Source organism: Leucoraja erinacea, chromosome 36 (genome assembly GCF_028641065.1).
Source record: "Leucoraja erinacea ecotype New England chromosome 36, Leri_hhj_1, whole genome shotgun sequence".
Taxonomy (NCBI): Eukaryota; Metazoa; Chordata; class Chondrichthyes; order Rajiformes; family Rajidae; genus Leucoraja; species Leucoraja erinaceus.
Window position 1 is genome coordinate 13419762 of NC_073412.1, and position 23870 is coordinate 13443631.

The window sequence follows — 23870 nt, forward strand, 5'->3', positions numbered from 1 at the left end:
TAAATGGCCTACCCCTTATTCTTAAAATTGCTTAAGGAGGAACTAAGTCTAAGTAAGTCTCAACCTTCTAAATTTCAGAGTATACAAGCCCAGCTGCTCCATTCTATCAACGTACAACAGTCCCGTCATCCCGGGTATTAACCTCGTGAGCCTACGCTGCACTCCCTCAATAGCAAGAATATCCTTCCTCAAATTTGGAGACTAAAACTGCATACAATACTCCAGGTGTGGTCTCACTAGGGCCCTGTAAAACAGTAGATGGACCTCTTTGCTCCTATACTCAACTCCTCTTGTTATGAAGGCCAACATGCCATTAGCTTTCTTCGCTGCCTGCTGTACCTGCATGCTTACATTCAGTGAGTGATGAACAAGGACCCCAAGATCTCTTTGTACTTCCTCTTTTCCCAATTTGACACCATTCAGATTATAATCTGCCTTCCTGTTTTTGCCACCAAAGTGGATAACCTCACATTTATCCAAATTAAACTGCATCCTGCCATGCATCCGCCCACTCACCCAACCTGTCCAAGTCACCCTGCATCCTCATAGCATCTTCCTCGCAGTTCACACTGCCACCCAGCTTTGGCCCACCAAGTCCACACCGACCAGTGATCACCCCGTACATAAGCACTATTTTACACACTATGGACAATTTTCAGAAGCCAATTAACCTACAAACCTGCACGTCTTTGGAGGATGGGGGGGGAAACTGGAGCACCCGGAGAAAACCCACATGGTCACGTGGCAGGACGTACAAATTCTGTACCAACAGCACCCGTAGTCAGGATCGAATCGGGGTCTCTGGTGCTGGCAGGCTACCTCTGTGTCACCGTGTTGCCATGCAGAATGAACCGTTCCAGCTGCAGCCACAACATGAACATCCTCATCTGTGGTATCACACATTGGCAGAGCCAGTCGCGCGGCCCAGAAAAACATGAGAAACATCGGCACTGTTTACAACAAGGGTGCAAGAGATGCTGGAGTGTAGAGGAGACAGCACAAAATAGGCAGGCACATGTTCGGGGACTGCCCTTGCCCATCGAGAAACTCACCAGCCGAGATCAACACGTAAGCAGAAAACAAGGCAATCTCATCCTCCACCAAGTGCAGCGCACACAGACTTTTGCCAGTTTCAAAGACGGAGTTGATCAAGTCATCACAACCTGTAGAACAAGAGATGAACCGACAATTAAATCATGCCGAGTGAATGACCTTTTCTTCAAAGCAGGCCTGATGCCCACTGTTTATGCTGACTGGTGGAACTGTTGGAACTCCGGAATAACCCAAATAAATCATCGCCAAGTAGGATTCGTCAATCAGTAGTATTTAAAATCCAGAGGCTGACCAATAGCAGAGAGGTCTGCTTGAAACCATAAGAGTGTCTCTAACAGATTACTCCGCTCATATAACCAAGAGTTACTGTGCCAACCAGCCAGTGGGTTCAGGTCACAAAGAGACTTGGTACAATTTGCAAATCTCCACAACTTAGCCACCCACAAAATCTGAAAAAGGTTCCTGACCCGAAATATCACCCATCCCCTTTCTCTAGAGATGCTGCCTAACCCACTGATTTACTCCAGCACTTTGTGTCTATCCACACATTGTTGATTGGTTTTGTGTAATCCAGTTTGCATCTCGCCCTTCACCACTTCTAGTCTTCTTAACAACTAGCTACATCGATATATTGGTTACCCTTAAAAAGTTACGTATTTTTAAGCAATGGACTTTGCCCATTGCTGTGGACACTCCCTCGCCAGTCGCCAGGACTCATGCATTGGATGAGAATGTACAAGACATGATTAGGAAGTATGCAGATTACACCAAAGTGGGTGGTATCGTTGAAAGCAAAGATGGTTGTTAAAAATTACACCAGGATCTTGATTAGCTGGGTAAGTGGGCTGTGGAATGGTTAATGCAGTTTAATGCAGATAAGTAACGTTACATTTTGGGAAGTCAAACAAGGACAGGACTTTCATAGTAAATGATGGGGTCCTGGGGAGTGTTCTAGAGTTCAGGAGTACAGGGAGAGTACAGGGATCCAGGAGTACAGGGATCGAGTACAGGGATCCAGGAGTATAGGGATCCAGTACAGGGTTCCAGGAGTACAGGGATCCAGTACAGGGATCCAGGAGTACAGGGATCCAGGAGTACAGGGATCCAGGAGTACAGGGATCCAGGAGTACAGGGATCCAGGAGTACAGGGATCCAGTACAGGGATCCAGGAGTACAGGGATCCAGGAGTACAGGGATCCAGGAGTACAGGGATCCAGTACAGGGATCCAGGAGTACAGGGATCCAGGAGTACAGGGATCCAGGAGTACAGGGATCCAGGAGTACAGGGATCCAGGAGTACAGGGATCCAGAACCAGTACAGGGATCCAGGAGTACAGGGATCCAGGAGTACAGGGATCCAGTAGTACAGGGATCCAGGAGTACAGGGATCCAGGAGTACAGGGATCCAGGAGTACAGGGATCCAGGAGTACAGGGATCCAGTACAGGGATCCAGGAGTACAGGGATCCAGTAGTACAGGGATCCAGTAGTACAGGGATCCAGGAGTACAGGGATCCAGCAGTACAGGGATCCAGGAGTACAGGGATCCAGGAGTACAGGGATCCAGGAGTACAGGGATCCAGGAGTACAGGGATCCAGTACAGCGATCCAGGAGTACAGGGATCCAGGAGTACAGGGATCCAGGAGTACAGGGATCCAGGAGTACAGGGATCCAGTACAGGGATCCAGGAGTACAGGGATCCAGGGGTACAGGGATCCAGGGGTACAGGGATCCAGGTGTACAGGGATCCAGGGGTATAGGGATCCAGTACAGGGATCCAGCAGTACAGGGATCCAGGAGTACAGGGATCCAGGAGTACAGGGATCCAGGGGTACAGGGGTAGTACAGGGATGCAGTACAGGGATCCAGGAGTACAGGGATCCAGGAGTACAGGGATCCAGGAGTACTAGGAGTCCATCGAGTACAGGGATCCAGGGATCCAGGGGTACAGGGATCCAGGAGTACAGGGATCCAGGAGTACAGGGATCCAGTACAGGGATCCAGGAGTACAGGGATCCAGCAGTACAGGGATCCAGCAGTACAGTGATCCAGGAGTACAGGGATCCAGCAGTACAGGGATCCAGCAGTACAGGGACCCAGGAGTACAGGGATCCAGTACAGGGATCCAGGAGTACAGGGATCCAGGCGTACAGGGATCCAGTACAGGGATCAAGGAGTACAGGGATCCAGTACAGGGATCCAGAAGATGTAATCCAGGAGTACAGGGATCCAGTACAGGGATCCAGGAGTACAGGGATCCAGCAGTACAGGGATCCAGGAGTACAGGGATCCAGTACAGGGATCCAGCAGTACAGGGATCCAGCAGTACAGCGATCCAGTGGTACAGGGATCCAGCAGTACAGGGATCCAGTGGTACAGGGATCCAGGAGTACAGGGATCCAGGAGTACAGGGATCCAGCAGTGCAGGGATCCAGCAGTACAGGGATCCAGGAGTACAGGGATCCAGCAGTACAGGGACCCAGTACAGGGATCCAGGCGTACAGGGATCCAGGAGTACAGGGATCCAGGTGTTCAGGGATCCAGCAGTACAGGGATCCAGGTGTTCAGGGATCCAGCAGTACAGGGATCCAGCAGTACAGGGATCCAGTACAGGGGTCCAGGGGTACAGGGATCCAGTAGTACGGGGATCCAGGTGTTCAGGGATCCAGCAGTACAGGGATCCAGCAGTACAGGGATCCAGTACAGGGGTCCAGGGGTACAGGGATCCAGGAGTACAGGGATCCAGGAGTACAGGGATCCAGGAGTACAGGGATCCAGGAGTACAGGGATCCAGGGGTACAGGGATCCAGGAGTACAGGGATCCAGGAGTACAGGGATCCAGGAGTACAGGGATCCAGGAGTACAGGGATCCAGGAGTACAGGCACATATTTCCTGAAAGTGGTGTCACAGGTAGATAGAGTGACCAAGAAGGCTTTCAGTTAGCGTTGCCAACTTTCTCACTCCCAAATAAGGGACAAATTCCCCACGGCAATTCATTGACTGGACCGGCCGTGGCTGGGTGAATGATGAGTTGGCCCAGGTGCTGGACTGCACACAAAGCCCAGCCGGCGGGCCAGCTGAGGATTTTTGGCTTGGGTACCGGACATTGCGCGACCCATCTAACTAATGAACCGATGATCGCCGTGCGGAGGGGTGGTGGTGTCGGCGGCAAGTGAAGGTCCGAAGGTCGGACAGCTGGCCGGGCTGCCGACCGACGGGGTCACGGGCGAGGCTCTGCTGCTGCATGCCAGGACAGGTGAGGCGGGGCCGGACACGGTGCACCAACCTGACAGTCCCCTCGACCCGAGTAGTAGCAGTCAAATACGGGACAAGGGCGGTCCCGTATGAGACAAACCAATTCAACCCAATACACGGGATGTCCCAGCCAATATGGGACAGTTGGCAACCCTTCATCAATCAGGGTATTACATATAAGTTGGGACGTTATGTTACAAGATATTGGTGAGGCCACATTTGTAGTACTGTGTTCTGTTTTGGTCACCCTGCTATAGGTAATGATGTTGCTAAGCTGGAAAGAGTGCAGAGAAGATCCATGAGAATGTTGCCAGGGCTTGAGGGCCTTAGCTCCAAGGAGAGCTTGGGCAGGCTGGAACTTTATTCCTTGTGAGTGCAGGAGGCTGAGGGTTGATTGTATGGAGTGTATAAAATCATGAGGGGAATATGAAGGGATGATCACCTTGTTGATGGGTGTACTGTAGGTTCAGTAGTCAATGGGATTAGAAGAACAAATATGCCAAGAGACCACATTGTAGCTGCAAGACAAATAGGGTTGTCATAGTACGGGGATTTTAACATTCCCACTATAGGTTGTGACTGTTGTAGTGCCCAGATTTTAGAGGGGTGGAATTTGTCAAATGTGTTCAGAAACTTTCTTCAGGTAATAAGTAGAAGGCTCTGCAAGGGAGAGGGCAAAGCTTGATCTACTTTTAGGTTATTGGATAGGGCAAGTGATTGAAGTGTCCGTGAGCAAGCCTTTGGGGACCAGCAACCACTTTAGTTTAGTTCATAAGATCATAAATGCTAGCATTTATTTCGAGAGGGCTTATATACAAAAACAGGGATGTAATGCTGAGACTCTATAAGGCGCTGCTCAGGCTGCATTTGGAATATTGTGAGCAATTTTGGGCACCATATCTAAGGAAGGATGTGCTGGCTCCGGAGAGAGTCCACATGAGGTTTACAAGAATGATCCAAGGAATGAATATATAACATATAATGAGCATTTGACAGCACTTGGACAATATACGTTGGAGTTTAGAAGAGTGAGGGGGAACCTCATTGAAACATACAGAATTTTGAAAGGCCTGGATAGAGTAGATGTGGAGAGGATGTTTCCAATAGTGGGAGAGTCCAGGACTAGAAGTCATAGCCTCAGAATTAAAGGACATCCTTTTAGGAACAAGATGAGGAGGAATTACTTTAGCAGAGGCGTGGTGAATCTGTGGAATTCTTTGCCACAGAAGGCCATGGAGGCCAAGGGCAGTGAAATATTTTGAAGGCAGAGATAGATAGATTCTTGATTAGTACTGGTGTCAGAGGTTCTGGGGAGATGGCAGGAGAATGGGGTTAGGAGGGAGAGATAGATCAGCCATGATTGAATGGCGGAGTAGACTTGATGGGCTGAATGGCCTAATTCTACTCCTATCTCTTATCTTATGAATATTGTTACAATACAACAACTACACAACTTATTGTTTAAGAAGGAACTGCAGATGCTGGTAAATCGAAGGTAGACAAAAGTGCTGGAGAAACTCAGCGGGTTCAGCAGCATCTATGGAATGAGCGGGTGCAGCAGCGGGTGCAGCAGCATCCTTTGTCTAACTACACAACTTAGTTTGCCGTTCCCCCAATCAGAATAAGTATCAAGCGACACTCGAGGCTTGAAAAATATTCAGTGTTTGAGATTGGCTGATTGGAGTTGTCACCATTGATACTGCCTGGTTAATCGGTTGACAGTTAAGCAACTAATTGAAATGTATAACTTGGGTCACGAACGCATGAAATTAAAGAAATTACAAACTAATATTAAAATGCAGAAGGTCTAGATATTTTATTTGCATCGAACTGTGGGGACAACTTTTGAGTTGGATCCTGTCATCAGCTGGTTATCTTCATTCTTCACTCCAATCGTTCAGTCGGCACGGTGGCGCAGTGGGTAAACTTACTGCCTCACAGCGCCAGAGACCCACCCGGGTTTGAACCTTACTACGGGTGCTGTCTGTAATGAGTTTGTGTGGCCGGGTGGGTTTTCCCCAGGTGCTCCGGTTTCCTCCCACATTCCAAAGAGCAGGTTTTAGGTTAATTCGGCTTTGGTATAAAAATGATCCCTAGTGTGTAGGATAGTGATAGTATTAGTGTGCGGGGATCGCTGGTCGGCGTGGACTCGCAGGGCCGAAGGGCCTGTTCCCGCATGGTACCACTAAACTCCACCACCTGTGGGTTCCCCTCCTGTCACACCATCCTTAATTGGATAAATACCACCTTTTCTTCATCGACCTTCAGTCTAAACCCTGGTTTCCCCTCCCACCAGTTGGGTTGATGCACTACCAGCAGAATGACTGCAGTCGTTTGAGGTGCAGGCTCACCTCCCAACCACCCAAGGGAATGGAATCTCACCTTGGCCTCGACATCCAGATCCAGAAATCAATAAATATAACTGTCGAGGAAAGAGGTGGGTTTGAGGGTGAGGGGAGCAGGGGACAAGGTGAAAAAAAAGTGAAGCGGAGGGGAGTGATGGGGAGAGAGCGTAGTAGAGGTGAATGAATGGAAGGAAGATGCAGTGGGAAAAGGAGAGGAGTGGGAGGAAGAGATGGGAGGAGATGGGCTAAGGAAGGGATGGGGGAAGGTGAGGGTAAAGGACAATGGAGGGGTTGAATGAGAGTGGATGTGATGGAGAGTTTCGAGAGAATGGGAGGTGGGGAGTGGAGGTGGTGGAGTGGCTCGAGGGGTAAACGGGTTCATGGTGATGGGGTACGTGAGGGTGGAGGACGAGCAATGGATGGGAGAGTGTTGGAAGGAACTGCAGATGCTGGTTCACTCCGAAGACAGACAAAAAATGTTGGTGTAGTTCAGCAGAACAGACAGCATCTCTGGATAGAAGGAATGGGTGACGTTTTGGGACGAGATCCCTCTTCCGACTTCTTGAAATCTGAAGAAGGGTCTCGACCCAAGACATCACCCATTCCTTCCCTCCAGATGCTGAGTTACTCCAGCATTTTCAGAATGGACGAGAGAGGCAGACAGACAGACAGACAGCACGAGGGGTCGTTACCCAGTGATTTGAAGACATCTGGACCGGCAAACTTCCCGTCAAAATACACGGTGTTGTTCTGGGAGTCGAAAGCTCGACACATTCGGACGAACACAACTTCTAAAGAACCTGCGGACATGGTGAAAAGGTCAGCAATTTAGCGCCAAGTTCAAAAACCACCAATTGCAACAGAAGGGGAACGGCTGTCTGCAGAGAGAAAGTTCCTGGAATACGGGTCCCGATCGTTCAATGGTTCCATAGTGCTTTATTGGTCACATATGCACCTGCACAGTGAAATTCTTTTTGCATATATTACACATGTGGGCGCTGCCATTTTGGCGCCATTGTTCAACGCCCAAAGTCCTGTTGGCCCATCTGGCCATATTTGTGTCCCGGGTGCCTCCTGCAGCCGACCTTGAGATTGCCAGAGGCATTACCCTATCGCCCTCCTATTGGCCCATGCTCCTCACATCCGACATCTCTAGCTCCCTCACGGTTACACCATTCTATGAGCCTTCGGGCGGGTTACCGGTGCCGCCAACAGATGAAAATGACCCTGTAAATCCCTTCTCCTGCTGCTGAACCAACTCGTGGCTTTGCTCCACTTCTCCATCAACCTCTCAGCACCTTCTAACCATGCAGATACCTGGATAATCAGACAGCTGCCTTTGGTCAATGTGACCATGCCATGCCAATCACACAGAGTGGTCAGACCGCTATCCTTAACTCTGTAACTTGGAGGGGTGATGGGTTCAACTCCCAACGCTCTTTGTTGCCCCAACTCCTTGGCTTGCCTGGAGATGAAAAGTTAGCCTTCAGTTCTGGGCACCATGTTATAAGAAAGATCTTGTCTAGATGGAAAGGGTGCAGGGAGGATTTAGAAGGATGTTGCCAAGACTCAGGTGTCTAAGCTATAGGGAGAGGCTGAGTAGTGGTGGTGTCAATGTCCTCAAGCTATGAAAAATGGCATTGGGCACTTCCTTGTCAATGCTACCTACGGGCCGCAACAAAATGAAGGATGTTTCCCCATCCAGAGTTGGCATCTTAGCGAACTTGCAACAAAAAAACAGGGCAACCAGCTACGGGTCAATAGATTTCTTAAAACCCCTCCATTTAACCCTGGCAACACGACTGTCTATACTTTCTCCCTCCTGTACTGGTCCACCACCGACTTACTCGCAACCTTAGTTCCAGACCCTTGCTGTATTATCCGTTTTGCCGGATCAACAGAGGTCACTATCTCCAGGAGGAGTCCAACAGTACTGGAACGGTCCACTCAAGCTGACGAGCAGCAGAGATATCAGCCCGCAGAGTCGGCCTCGGAAGTCGACTATGGGAATGGATCTACCGGCTCTGGCTGGGCTGCAGTTCCAGAGCCTTGGCCACAGGGAGCAAATTCAACCCATTGATCATCCTCAGAAATTGACTGTGGGAACAGATCTGCCAGCTCTGGCCAGGTCAGAGTCCCAGAGCCCTGGCCGCAAGGGGGCAAATTCAACCCGCTGGTCGTTGCAGAAGGTACACAAAAAAGCTGGAGAAACTCAGCGGGTGCAGCAGCATCTATGGAACGAAGAAAATAGGCAACGTTTCGGGCCGAAATCCTTCTTCAGATCGTTGCAGAAGTCCTGATGAGGTCGAGATTGGCCACTAAATCCGGCCTAGGTGCCAAATGTTCAGAGGGTCTTCCGGGAGGGGATTTCAAGTGTACTCTCATAATTTTGTCTGGATTAAAGGAGGTGCCTGACCACCTATTGCCATAAAATTGGTGGTGAACCCAAATATATCTTGATTCTTCTAGGTTTTTTCTCTGGGCCATTCCCCGTGGACAGAATTCCACATTCTCACCAATCTCTGGATCTCATGATCAATATTGAAGCTCTTTGGTGATGGTATCACCCAAATGAATAGACTATGAAGTCTTTCTATACTCGTAAAGCTCTCTATCCGTTTGGCTTGGGTCCACCAGGGTTATAAAGTGAGAGCGTTATACAACACCACACCAGGTCTTTTACCCTAATTCATGCTGACCAAGATGTCCCTCCGAACTAGTTGACCAATTGGCCCATATCCCTGTAAACCATTCCTGTCCATGTACCTGTCCAAATGTCTAAATAGGAAAACTCCCAGCTTATCTAGCCTCTCATTACAACTGAAGCCCTCTGATCCCAGTAACATCCTCTGTACCCATTTTCAGCGTAATACTTCCTGCAGCTGAGTGCTAAAACTATATAGTTAGTTAGTTTAGTTTATTGTCATGTACACTGCGGTACAGTGAAAAGCATTTGTTGCATGCTAACCAGTCAGCAGAAAGACAATGTGTGATTACAATCGGGCTGTATACAGTACTTCAAGTGTGGTTTCACCCAACAACTTGTGCATACAACATGATGTCTTAATTCTAGTATTCAGAGCCCAGACCGATTAATGCAAGCATGCCACATTAGCCCACCAGCCTCCGCTCTCAAAGAGCATCAGTGGTGAAAACTCAGTCTTGGCAGTGGTGGGTACCTGCTTTCAGAAGTACGATCTGATCGTTTTGACACAGTTCCATGAATCCATCAATGCGTTTGGCAAACTCCACCACATATTGAATCGCCTCTGTGATCTTGATAGCACACAACTGCCACATCACCTCCCTGGGCTGGGTGAGAGGATCACTGCATTAACGTCCAGGGTTGAATGAGAAAATTAAGCTTGTTACAAAGCCACTCGCACTTGATCTGAGCGCTCGCCTTACCTTGTTCAGATAAATCTCCAGCTCCTCCCGCACGTATGTTTGCCACATCAGTTGCTGGAGCTCCTCCTGGAGGTATTGGCAGGTCTCAATGTGGGACTTGGCAATGTTCTGTGCAAGGTGCTCTAAAGAGGAAGAAGTGAGCTACTGAAGCAACAGCAGAATTCAGGCCAATGGTCACACAACTAAAAAGTTAAGGATGTGTCAAACAATTGAAGGGTTAATATCTCTCTCCACAGCCACTGCCCGACCTGTTGACCACTGACAATCTTCTTCTCAAACCAATGTGACCTGTCGCACGGGAGGGTGGAAACCACAGCAAAGAAACAAGAACACGGTCCTGTGCTGGAGTACCATCCAACCTGGGGATGCACAGTGGCGCACGATAGTGCTGCTGCCTCACAGCGACAGATACCCAGGTTCGATCCTGACACCGGGTGTTTGCACATTTTCCCTGTGACTGTGTGGGTTCCACCAAGTTATTCAGGGTTCCTCCCAAGTCTGAAAGACGTGCAGGATGGAAGATTAACTTGGCCATTTTGTGGAGGTGAGTGGAAGAATCTGAAGGAAGTTGAACAGAATATGGGGGGGGGGAAATAAAAAATGGGGCAGCACAGATGGTGGGCCAAAGTGCCTGTTTCCATACTGTACTTCTCCATGACTTAGACCTTCAACCAAGGGGTGAAGCACAGATCCCTGGAGGTCCTGAAGCATTCCACACCCAATGTTGCACAGGACAAAGTCAGAGCAAGGAATGAAATCCTCAGCCTACATCTGTCTGCTGGTTCCCAATAGCCACCCAATTTCCCCGCTAGGATATTGGTCCCCCATACAATGATCTCACGGCCCTGCTCCCCCACAGGCCATGACTGGTTCTGAACACCCTGGATGTGTGGGTGACCCTGGTGACAGCGAGCCAGGGTCAGTGTCAGCATAACTCGAGGGCTGGATCTTCACACAAGACTGTACTGCACCCCAGACCAGGCCTAGATTCAGGAGATCAGCAAGAGGGCGGAGCAGGACTCGGGAGACTTTATTGGACCCTCCGCATGTTCTGGGATGACTATCTTTTGGCAGTCACCAATCTGGGGTGGGAGTCCACCAGCAAGACCACTACTACCTTTCATCGCACCCACAATGCTCCCAACCAGTCATTTGCTGGTCTCTGACTTTGACCCTAAAGGAACCAAGTCCCTTGGCTCACTCACTGATCTTCCCCTATCCCAGGCACTGATTATACCCTCCACCCATTCATCACCTCCTTCCCAATCTGGTCAACTCTCCAGGAGCCGGAGCCTTGCGGGTTGGAGGTGGAGCCTTGCGAGTCAATGAATGACCCCAGGGTCTGCAGAGCCTGCGGCTGGGCTTGGGTCAGCACCATGGAGGCAGTCGATGATGGCCCTGACCGACGGAGGAGGACGGTCATGTGGAGGTGAGGATGCCGCTGCCGGGGGAGGGAACAAAGGAGGGCCTGGCCGTCAGGGAGGGGAAAGAGGAATGGGGACCCAGCACGGGGGGACCGCTTCATCGATAAACCTGCCATTACAGGAATCAAACTAGTGAACTTTCCCTGCACTCCATCTATCAGAAGTGTTTTCTTCCTCGGGGGAAAAAAGTGATAGGGAACCAGCCCAATACTCAATATTGCAGCTAGTGTCGGACCAGAGCCCGGTAAAATTTGCAACAAGTTATTTTGTGTACCCAATAAGGGTCGATATTCTGTTTGTCTTCCTAATTATGTGTTGTACCTGAATGTTAACATTCAGTGATCTGTGTATGTGGCCCCCCTGAAAACCAACAATTTTCACTTGCTCATTATTTAAAGAATACAGACGGCACGGTGACATAACGATAGAGTTGCTGCCTTACAGCGCCAGAGATCGGGTTCGATCCTGACTACGGGTGGTGTCTGTACGGAGTTTTTATGTTCTACCTGTGACCTGCGTGGGTTTTTTCCGAGATCTTCGGTTTCCCCCCACACTCCAAACACGTACATGTTTGTAGGTTAATTGGCGTGATAAAAATGTAAAATTGTCCCTAGTGTGTGTAGCATAGTGTTGATGTGCGGGAATCGCTGGTCGGCGCGGAAGCGGTGGGCCGTAGGACCTGTTTCTGCGCTGTATCTCTAAGCTAAACTAAATATTCTGCTTTTCTGCTTTTCTATCTGTTCTACCACAGGAGATTACCTCAGATTTAGTCGTATAGCATGGAAACAAGCCCAACTCCAACATGCCAGCTTCCCATCTTAAAGCTGAGTCTCACGTTGCGAGTTGACACAAGAGGTACCTCGAGTGAAAGACTCGTGCTTGTGTACGAGATTGCAAGTGTATGATCAAGAGTTTAACCGAGTTCCCACGGGTATGACAAGTTTGCCGTTTACTTGTCATTTCTGCGATGTTCCAAGTTCGTCTCCCGAGTTACTCTTGAGCCAATCCTGATTGAAGGTTTGTTTTAATAAGCAACAGTGTTATGTTTTAATAAGCAACAGTGTTAAAGAAGACATCTCCATCCTGTGGCTTTGTTTTAAAGATAGAATTCAGCGCGGCCGCATCTATTGATGTGACCTACAAAGGGAAACATAAAAACATAGAAAATAGGTGCAGGAGTAGGTCATTCGGCCCTTCGAGCCTGCACCACCATTCAATATGATCATGGCTGATCATCCAACTCAGTATCCTGTTCCTGCCTTCTCTCCATATCCCCTGATCCCTTTAGCCACAAGGGCCACATCTAACTCCCTCTTAAATATAGCCAATGAACTGGCCTCAACTACCTTCTGCGGCAGATAATTCCAGATTCACCACTCTCTGTGTGAAAAAAGTTGTGTAAAAGTGTAAAAGATTTCCCCCTTATCCTTAAACTATGACCCCTTGTTCTGGAACTATGACCCCTTGTTCTGGAAAATGCCCACCATCCAGTGCCAGAGCAGTTATACTTATGATTTGTTTGAAACACACAGGTTTGATATGTTTTAATTAAATTTATTGCCATGTCTACACACTGCGGGGAGACGGGAGATTAAATCTTTGAATATGGACGGATGTGCACATCAGATTGTTGTGAGACGGAGCTCAGGGTTCGCCTCCTGAGCTGCTTTGGTGCCCAGGCGTGAGTTGAGGTGGAGAGAGGTTGGGGTGGGGGGGATGCGCGGGCGTCATTAATCTGTCTGGGGTGACATGGCTCTTGGGTTAGGCTGGGATCATTCTCTGCGGGATGATCTTAGTGCGGGAGACAAGTGTAGGAGAGGTGTACTGACTGTGTGGGCAGACACTTTGGAAGTGATTGCTCACCAGTCTCAAAAGCCGCTGTGTCTCCCTGTCCCTGGGATAGCAGGGGGCGATCAAACATCACAATACCCCCCTCCCCGCCAACACGAAGGGCAACGATCCCACGGCTTTAGCGTCAGAAACAGCGGGCAGGCGACAACCACCTGCCATAACGCGAGAGAGATCATGCACTGTTGTAAGTCTCCTTTGCACGTTGGTGTTTCTGTCTTTCTCCACTCATTGTTGGCCCTATCTGTCACCACCCCCACCTACCCCTTTGTTTCCCGGCCATGTGTGTGACCCCTTCCCCCCCTCTCCAGCTCCCCGCCCATTGCACCGGCGCGGGGGCTTTGCACTGTCTTCACGTTGACGATGCCAGCAGGTCAGTGCCAGTCGCCCCACCAGGCTCACTGCAAGCACGGAGAACACAGAGACCCACAGCCAACAGCAACTCCAGTCCTGTCCCGACTCCCTGGGAAACTGAAGGGTGCGACTGCCCCGGGGCGACTGGCACTGACCTGCTGGCATCGCCGACATGAAGAACGTGCAAAGTCCCCGCGCCGGTGCAATGCGCGAGGAGCTGGAGAGGGAAGGGAAGGAGTCACACACATGGCCGGGAAGCAGAGGGGTGTAGGTGGGGGTGGTGACAGATAGGGCCAACAATGAGTGGAGAAAGACAGAAACACCGACGTGCAAAGGAGACCTTCAACAGTGCATGATCTCTCTCGTGTGACAGGTGACTGTCGCTGGGAAACTGAAGGGAGCAACAATCTGCTGTTGCCTGCCCGCTGAGTTAAAGAGTTCCCACGGTAGACTCACGATACACTAAGGTAAACGCACGGGCCACTACGTTCTTACAACGAGTTAAAATGTTTCAATTATTAACCACAAGAGTAAAATTGACTCGTGGAAAATTTTTAAACATGTTTGATTTTTTGCAAGAGTTGACAAGTTTCACGAGTACCTGCCGTTAGCGCCACGAGTCTCTAAGTTGCGTCCACGAGTTCCGTACGTTAATTGTACGTTATTACCACGTGTTTTAACTCGGGTTACCTCTTGTGTCAACTCGAAACGTGAGACTCAGCTATGATAGTCCCATATTTAACCCATCTCCCCCTTAACCGTTGCTATCCATGTACCCATCCAAATGTATGTTATATGTTTTTAATGTCCCTTCTTCAAACATTTCCTTTGCCAGCTTATTCTATAAATGCAAAGTTGTCCCTCAGGCCTCTTTCAAATCCTTCCCCTCACCTCAAACCTTTTCCTTCTAGTGCTTGATTTCCCCCACACTGGGAAGATCACTGTGTATTCACCCTATCTATTCCCCTTCTGTAGGATCATCCCTCAGCCTTCTGTGCTCCAAAGAATAGAGGCCTAGCCTGCTCAGCCTCTCCTTATAACTCAGCTCCTTGAGTTCTGGCAACAACCTTGTAAATCTATTCTGCACTCTTTCCAGCTTAATGGCATCTTTCCTTTTACAGGGTGACAAGACTGAACACAATACTCCAAGTGCAATGTATTCATGTCTTGCACAATATAACAACTCCTGTAGTCAATGCCCTGACTGATGAATGCCAGTGTGTCAAAATACTTTCTTTCCATACTCAGTTCCTTTTGCTTTACCCTTGCTCATTCACTAAGTCTGACTGCATCCTCCTGAACAACTCTGCATCCACCTCACAAATGTTCAGGTTTGTGTCAACAGCAACCTTGGAAACAGTACACACCCCACATCCCGGCCATTAGTGTGGCTTGTGAACAGTAGAACTGATGCCACCAGCAAACCCACCCAAACCAATAATGACCCTGTAATTGCACCTCTCTACTTTATGCTAGCTAACTAACCCTCAACCTATGTCAATACACGCACCCAATCCCGTGTTCACTGGGAATAGCGTCATGTAGCACAGGAACAGGCACTTCTGCCCACCATGTCCATGCCGACCATCAAGTACCCATCTACACTAAACCCATTTACCTGCACTTGATCTGTATCCTTCTATGCCTTGGAGATAGAAATACTCTTCTAGGTATTTCTTAAATTTGAGATTCTCTCCCTCCACCACCCGCTCCGGCAGAGTGTTCCAGATTCCAACCACCCTGGATGTCGTAAAGCTGGAAAGGGCGCAGAAAAGATTCACCAGGATGTTAGTAGGAAAGGAGTGCTTGAATAAGAAAGAGATGGTGAATAGGCTGGAACTCTTTTCCCTTGACCTTAGGAGGTTGAAATGTGACCTAAAATCACGAGGGGCATAAGTAAGCTGGATGGTCACAGTCTTTCCCCCAACAAGTGAGATTCAAGACCTGATGGACAATTCTTTCACACAGAGGGTGATGCATATATGGAACGAGCTGCCAGGGAAATCGATGTGTGAAGGACATTTAAAGAGGTTAGTGGAGATAAAAGGTTTAGAGGGATGTAGGCCAAATGCAGGCAAATTAGACTAACTCAGTTATAAAATCTGGTCGGTGTGGACAGGTTGGGCTGAAGGGCTTATTTCCGTACTGTATGACTATGAAAACCTCCTATTCTATATTTCTGCAGGGTCTCGCCATACATGCTTCCTTTTATTCGTTATCCAACTCTTGATATCATTAACCTTCAGGATTCCTTTTACTTGCTGTCCTTAGTTTTCCCTCTGACTGCAATATGTTGCAATATGTTGGTCCTGAACTCATTTTACCTTTAACTGACTCCCACTTGTCTGATGTTGACTTACCTGCAAGTAGCTGCTCCCAGTCTCCTTTCACTAGGCCCCGCCTAATGATATTCCAATTGGTTTTCCCCAATTCAGGACCATCTTTGGTTCTCCAGAACTGTTTTGAGTTGTGGTTGTTGCCTCCACAACTCTTTCCCATTGATCCTTCAACCACCAGCCCGGTTACATTCTATAACATTATGTCGAGGACTGCCCTGTAGCACTATCACCATACTGACTTAAAAAGCTACAAAGTGTTGGAGTAAGTGCGGGTCAGGCAGCACCTCTGGAGAGTATGGATAGGTGGCGTTTTAGGTCTGAAGAAGGGTCCTTCACCCATCCATTCTCTCCAGAAATGCAGTTACTCCCGCACTGTAACCCAGCAACTACAGTTTCGAGTATCTACTCATGTACTATAGAAATTCCAGCCCTCCTAGTCTTACACTTAGCTGAAACCCATTAATTTTAGGGAAGTTGAACTCTTTTTCTGCCATTATCCTAATCCTCTCACATTTCCCTGTGATTTACCTACATATCTATTCCGCTATCTGCTATGACTGTTGGGATATCTGTAGTATACCCCCAACTAAGCGATAGTTCCATTTTTGATTTTAAATATACGGTCTCATTCGAAGACCTTTCTAAGATATCCTACCTCTTGGAGCAATGTGCTGACTAATCAATATCGCCATGCTCCTTCCCCTTTTAAATCCCCCCTAACATTACCTTGCATTAAACGTTATTCCCTCATCATGTATCACTGTTAATGGATCGATTGTAATCATGTATTATCTTTCTGCTGACTGGATAGCAGGCAACAAAAAAGCTTTTCACTGTGCCTCGGTACACGTGACAATAAACTACTCACATCTGAAGATTCAGTATTCTGCAATGTTGAGCTGCCAGTCCTGTCCTTTGTCAACCATGTTCTCGTGAATCCCATAGTCTGATCAATGCACAAAGTTTATCTGCTATACTAGTCGGGCTCCTAGCATGAAAATAGAAATAGTTTTGGCCTCCAATCCTCCTATGTTCCTCATGTCCATGTTGCTTGCCCTACTGGACTCTTACTGGTAGTTTCCTTCTATATTTGACTTGCTTTCCCCCATTCAGCTGCAGATCTGCTCTGTGTCTCTTTACCCAGCCAAATCAGATTGAACCCTCTGCAAGAGCATGAGCAAATGTTTTGCAAGGACATTGGACCTGTTCTGCTTCATGTGTAATCTGTCCAATGTGTACAGGTCTCATCTTACCCACAAATATCCAAGTGATAAGTGAGTGGGCAGATGCGTGGCAGATGCAGTATAATGTAGATAAATGTGAGGTTATCCACTTTGGCGGCAAAAACAAGGGGGCAGATTATTATCTCAATGGGGTTAGGTTAGGTAAGGGGGAGGTGCAGCGAGACCTGGGTGTCCTTGTACACCGGTCACTGAAAGTTGGCGTGCAGGTACAGCAAGCAGTGAAGAAAGCAAATGGGAATGTTGGCCTTCATAACAAGAGGATTTCAATATAGGAGTCGAGAGGTTCTTCTGCAGTTGTATAGGGCTCTGGTAAGACCACATCTGGAGGATTGTGTACAGTTTTGGTCTCCTAATTTGAGGAAGGACATCCTTGTGATTGAGGTAGTGCAGCATTGGTTCACGAGATTGATCCCTGGGATGGCGGGACTGTCATATGAGGAAAGATTGAAAAGACTAGGCTTGTATTCACTGGAGTTTAGAAGGATGAGGGGGAATCTTATAGAAACATATAAAATTATAAAAGGACTGGACAAGCTAGATGCAGGAAAAATGTTCCCAATGTTGGGTGTCCAAAACCAGGGGACACAGTCTTAGAATAAAGGGGAGGCCATTTAAGACTGAGGTGAGAAAGAACTTTTTCACCAGAGAGTTGTGAATTTGTGGAATTCCCTGCCACAGAGGGCAGTGGAGGCCATATCACAGGATGGATTTAAGAGATAGTTAGATAGAGCTCTAGGGGCTAGTGGAATCAAAGGATATGGGGAGAAGAACAGAGACAAGGAAACAATTTTTCTCACAGAGAGTGGTAAGTCTGTGGAATTCTCTGCCTCAGAGGGCGGTGGAGGCAGGTTCTCTGGATGCTTTCAAGAGAGAGCTAGATAGGGCTCTTAAAAGTAGCAGAGTCAGGGGATATGGAGAGAAGGCAGGTACGGGATACTGATTGGGGATGGTCAGCCATGATCTCATTGAATGGCGGTGCTGGCTCAAAGGGCCGAATGGCCTACTCCTGCACCTACTGTCTATTGTCACCCGTAGTCAGGATGGACCTGGGTCTCCGGCGCTGTAAGGCAACAACTCTACCGCTGTGCCACCATACCGCCCAGTTGCTCACATTACTCTTTGTACCACCACCAACACTGACTTCAATGCAGCATTCTTCAGTCCACTTTGAAGGTGCTTGCAGCAGACTTGTACCCCCTCTCTGCAGATGTGCCCCTTACCTAGCTCAGCCATCGAGGCAGTCGGAGAGGTTTCCCCATCTGTAAAGGAACAGTAGGGGAAGAAGTCTGGTCCTGTTGCATATTCACAAATGGGTTCCTGCTTAATGCCGTTGATGTCTAGACCGGACTGGTCAGGAGAGGGCTGAATGTCCAGGTAGAGGTTGTTCATGGCCGGCTCTGCCTTGCCCACCTCGGCTGCCTGCCCGTCCACGTACAGGTTGCTGAGGTCGCTGTTGAGTTCTGCCAGGCTGCTATAGGGTGGGGTGAGGGGCTCTGCCTCGCCGGGAGGCTGCGGCTGCGGCTGGTCCCTCTGCTGCTGCTGCTGTTGCTGCAGCCGATGCTTCTGCACCTCTGCGTACAGGCTGTCCCTCTGCTTCTTGCTCATGCGGCCAAACTTGACAGCTGCAGAAAGGAACACACACCGCTGTAGCGGACAAGCTCTCTGCGGGTTTGCAGAGTCTCTGCAAATCAGAACACTGCCGATCTGGGAATTTGAAATAAGAACTGAAGTTGCTGGAAACACTCATGAGGTCAGGCAGCATCTGTGGAGAGAGAACCGCGGTTAATGTTCCAGGTCTCTGACATTAACCCGGTTTCTCTCTGCACTGGTGCTGCCTGACCTGCAGTTTCAGTTTTTATTACAAAGCCTCTGCTCTACTGAAATCTTTCAAAAGAATGTTTACACAAGGTTTGTCTGTAAAACTCTGATATGTTAAAAATACACAACTCATCCAACATTTCCCTAAACATTTTACATTGTCTTACTGTCTTACATTGACTGACAGCTGGTGAATGAAAAGGAAGGAACTGCAGATGCTAGTTTACACCAAAGATAGACACAAAATGCATGAATAACTCAGCTGGTGAAGCAGCATGTGGAGAAAAGGAATAGTTCACATTTCGGGTCGAGACCCTTCTTCAGACTGAGAGACTCACTTCAAACTCAGTCTGAAGGGTCACCTATTCCTTTTCTCCAGAGATGCTGCCTGACCCACTGAGTTACTCCTGCATTTTCTTTATAGCTGGTGAATGTATTTCATTATAAATTTTGCATGAATACCAACTCTGTATTTTAATTTAAAGAAAGTCATCATAATCCACAATCTGGGGAAACCCCACAATCTGCAGCTCACGATGGATACTTCAGCTCAGTTGTAGTATTGCGTGCAGTTCTGGTCGCCACATTACAGGAAGGATGTGGAGGCTTTGGAGAGGGTGCACAGGAGGTTTACCAGGATGCTGCCCGGATTGGAGAGTTTCAGCTCCAAAGAAAGGTTTGGTAAACTTGGATTGTTTTCTCTGGAACATCAAAGGTTGAGGAGAGATGATAGAAGTATATGAGATTATGAGAGGGGTAGACTATTCACACAGAACCTTTCTCCCCATAGTGGAATGTCCAACACGAGAGAGCATAGCTATAAGGTGAGAGGGGGAAAGTTTAATGGAGTTGTGCAGAGCATGGTATTTTTTATCCAGAGTGGTGGGGAACGCACTGCCAGGGGTGGTGGTGGAGGCATATAGAATAGTGGCATTAAGAGGCTTTTAGATAGGCAAGGAATCTAAATTCTTGTTATCACGTACAGGCAAATCAGTGTAGTTTGGCACCGTGTTAGCACAAATGTTGCAGGCCGAAGGGCTCGTTCCTGTACTGTATTGTTCTATGTTCACAGTCGAGAGAAGTTGTTGCAAGTAAAAAATATTGACTTCTACATAAGGTGTTACATAGAGGTCTAGCAACTCAGGTATAAAGGTAAGATTCATCATTGTATTTTCTTCTATAATAGGAGGAGGCTATTCAGCCCACAGAAACTATTCCAACTGTCAGAGTGCACCCATCCAAGGGCATTAGTTTGTAACATGTCCAAGTGCGGTTCCCACTATGATATTTATTTCTTAAACAATTCTCACAACAAAATAAAAACAGACCCTTCGGCCCACCTAGTACGTGCTAGCCAACGAGCACCCATTTACACTAATCCCTTTTTATTCTCCCCACATTCCCATCATCTGCCTCAAAATCCTACCACTCACCTACACGAGTGGGGCAATTAACAGAGGCCAATTAGCCTAACAGCCTGCACATTTATTGGAACACCAGGGGAAACCTACACGGTCAACGCAGGCAACACCTGAGGTCAGGATCGAACCTGGGTCTCTGGTGCTGTGAGTAAGCAGCTCTACCAGCTGCGCCCCTGTGCCGCCTCCTGCAATCACCAGAGAGTGATCTGATGTTAAATTGAGGGTCTGAGGATAATTAATCTCCAACTTCTGCCATAAAGTAAAGGTTAGCTCAGCTTTGAGACCAAAGGGTTGGACCTGTTCACGGTCTACCTATGATTCAGTGAGTGCCAACTGGTCGTAGTTGAGGCCTTGTTAGTTTTACCTCGAGGGCCTTTACCTCAACATCAGTGCTAGTGAAACATGGAGAAGGGGAGCAGCATTTGGGTTCTGAGTGAAGCCCAAGCACAGATCAAGTGGGTCAGGCAGCATCTTAGGAGGGAAACAGACAGATGACATTTTGAGCTGCGGCCCTTGTTCACGGCATGGAAGACAAGGACAGAAGAAGGGTCCTGAATTTTAATCGTTGCAGGTTTAGTTTAGTTTAGTTTTGAGCTACAGGTCCTTCGGCCCACCAAGTCCGCGCCAAACAGCAATCTCCATACAATAGCACGACCTTACACACTGGGGACAATTTACAAACTTTTCCAAAGCCAATTAACCTGCAAAACTGTACGTCTTTAGAGTGTGGGAGGAAACTAGAGCACCCGGGGAAAACCCACGCAGTTACGAGAAGGAGAGTTGATGACCATATGTGAGAGAGAAACAGCAGCAGTAGTACAGGGAAACATGGAATGGGGGATTGGGACTGACGGGATCGTTCCTCTGAGCGTCAGCATGTCTCCTCCGACAGAGGCCTGGTCTCTCTTAGAAAAGATATACATGTAATAGAGAGAATATAATGAACGGTCATCATATTGTTTCCTGGGATAGGAGATCTGTTCGTTGTGAGAATCTTAAGCAGACTGGGTCTTTACTCCCCACTTTAACAGAATGAGAGTGGATTTCATTGCAATGTCAATGTACAAAATTCTTAAGGGGCTGAATAGGATAAATCTTTCCATAAAACACTATCTGCTCTTCAAGTCTCTGTTCTGAATTTGTAACTGCTATTTCAAATGTCCATGGATTAAAATTAGCTTCCAATTTCTGCACTGCCGCGATGTCTTTCTCTCCCAGTGGGGCGATCAGATCAGCAAGTGCGTACGCTGACCTTTGAAGTAGATTGTGAACGACCACATTCACAAAGAGCTTTGCAAGCACATTCTCCACAGCAAACACATTAACCACACATCCTTGGCATCATTGAGAACAGTTCACAAATTGTAAATCAATGCAAAGTTAACCTACTCTGAAGTGCAACATCTACATATTGATTAATCCAAATGCTTTGCATGAAAATGCTGAACCATGGCGATATTTTGCAACTCTGAATTGTGTGGAGATTGCTGCACAGGACTGCGTTTCTGCTGACATTTACTTTAACAACATATGAAAGTTCGCAACTCCTTTCATGAAACTCAGCCTCCAGGAACGTATGTTTGAGGCCAGAGCATTCTCTCCATCCCTGCCAATCCTTAACCTTCATGCTCCCATCTCCCTGAAATTGGTAAACCGCATGGTCCATGAGAACAACCTCACATACAAAAAGACAAAGATAGACATAAAGTGCTGGAGTACCTCAGCGGGTCAGGCAGCATCTGTAGAGATTAAGGATGGGTCGGTACCCTTCTTCAGGCTTAAAGTAAGGGGTGGGGGGGGTGAAGAGCTGGAGGCGAGAAAAGCCCAGGACCAATCAGGGCTGGCCACAAATGACCTCAGGCAGGGTGGTGCCTGGTAAAGGGCCTGTCCCACTTGCATGCGATTGCGTGCGTTTGGCGCGACCAACCGGAAGCGGAGGTCGCGCGAAGTCGGCATTAAGTTCTCGCTAAGTTCGCACGTGACGTCATTTACGTCATGCTTACAAATCAGCTGGGCAGCAGGCGGGCCGACTGAATTTGGGCATCGCATGGCGTCGGACGGTGACGTCATCACGCAACACCACGCGCTAGGCGTACGCCGTCAAGACGCTGCATATGACTGCAATGTGTCTGCGTGCGTACAAGGGCCAACATTGGCGCGCAAAGATTTTGGTCACTGCAAGAATTTTGGAGCCCCGCGCGATGTCGGGACCAGCCCCGCACAACTCCATACCCCTCCGTGCTTCTAAGTGGGACCGGCCCCGCGCGGCCATAAGGTGCCCGTAAGCCTCAAGCGACCACGGGGTTGCATAATTTGTGAGCCAAGGTCGCGTAAGTGGGACAGGCCCTTAAGCCCATTGTTCCTGATTACTCCTGTCTTTTCTCGCCTCCAGCTCTTCACCCACACCCCCAACTTTCAGCCTGAAGAAGGGTTGCAACCCAAAACGTCGCAAACGCTTTTTCTACAGACTGCCTGACCCGCTGAGTTACTCTAGCACTTTGTGTTTATCTTTGGTATAAATCAGCATCTGCAGTTCTTTGTTTTTACGTGTTTATGCAAAGAGACAAGTTATTTTTTCACTTTGTTTTAGAAAATGACAAAACAATGCAAATTAAACACCAAGACTAGGGCACCACTCTCACTTGGCCTTGCTCACTGGTTGATTCTTGCCTATCACTATTAATCATTATGCCCCAAGGAGAGGGTGACCCTCGAGGTATCAGGATGCGAAGGGGCTTCACATCACTGCGATGTGCAGCTTACCATCGCGAGACATCCCCACCATCAGACACTTCTGTAAGCGACAGTGCTGGCACCGATTGCGGCTCGTTCGGTCAATCAGACAGTTCTTCTGCCGCGGGCACGAGTAGGTGGCATTGCTCTGCTGGCTTCTCCGGAAGAACCCCTTTGATGAAGCAAATGAAAGATCATCATTAGACGGTCACACGTGGATCAATGACAATGGTCCCGCCAGTGAACCAGAGCTCGGTGCAGTACTTGGTGAGAGCAGAGAGCTGAGGGGAAGGAGGTTGGGAAAGGTCGTTCTGCATTCATGTCACTTATGTTCTACGCTAATTCTTGACTCATCAAAGAAAGTTATTCCATATCTCTCACACCACAAGATTTTATGTATTTACTTTCAATGCCTTGGATGCTGAATTTCCTTGAGCACTTGGAAGCCACACCAGGGCAGGACTTTCAGTGAATGGCAGGGCTCTGGGGAGTATTGCACAGCACAGGGATCTAGGAGAGAAGATACATGGTTACTTGAATATGACAGGGAGATAGGGTGGTCAAGAAGGCTTTAGGCACATTGGCCTTCATCAATCCAAGTACAGCCAAACAGCTAGGAAGAAACTG

At 48.3% G+C, this 23870-nt stretch overlaps 1 protein-coding gene across 2 annotated transcripts in view; it reads right to left on the minus strand.

Annotated features, from left to right (window-relative positions):
* Positions 1-23870, minus strand: part of LOC129713581 (nuclear receptor ROR-alpha A-like) — a 106367-nt gene that overhangs the window by 13600 nt on the left and 68897 nt on the right. Inside the window, exons 3-8 of one of the 2 annotated variants that reach the window (XM_055662742.1) lie at positions 23274-23415; positions 18492-18893; positions 10063-10184; positions 9834-9966; positions 7347-7454; positions 1053-1163 (exon numbers count right to left, since the gene is read on the minus strand). In XM_055662742.1, coding sequence (XP_055518717.1) covers positions 1053-1163; positions 7347-7454; positions 9834-9966; positions 10063-10184; positions 18492-18893; positions 23274-23415 — 1018 coding nt within the window. The remainder of the gene's footprint in view (positions 1-1052; positions 1164-7346; positions 7455-9833; positions 9967-10062; positions 10185-18491; positions 18894-23273; positions 23416-23870) is intronic. The other variant, XM_055662743.1, reaches the window with a different exon arrangement.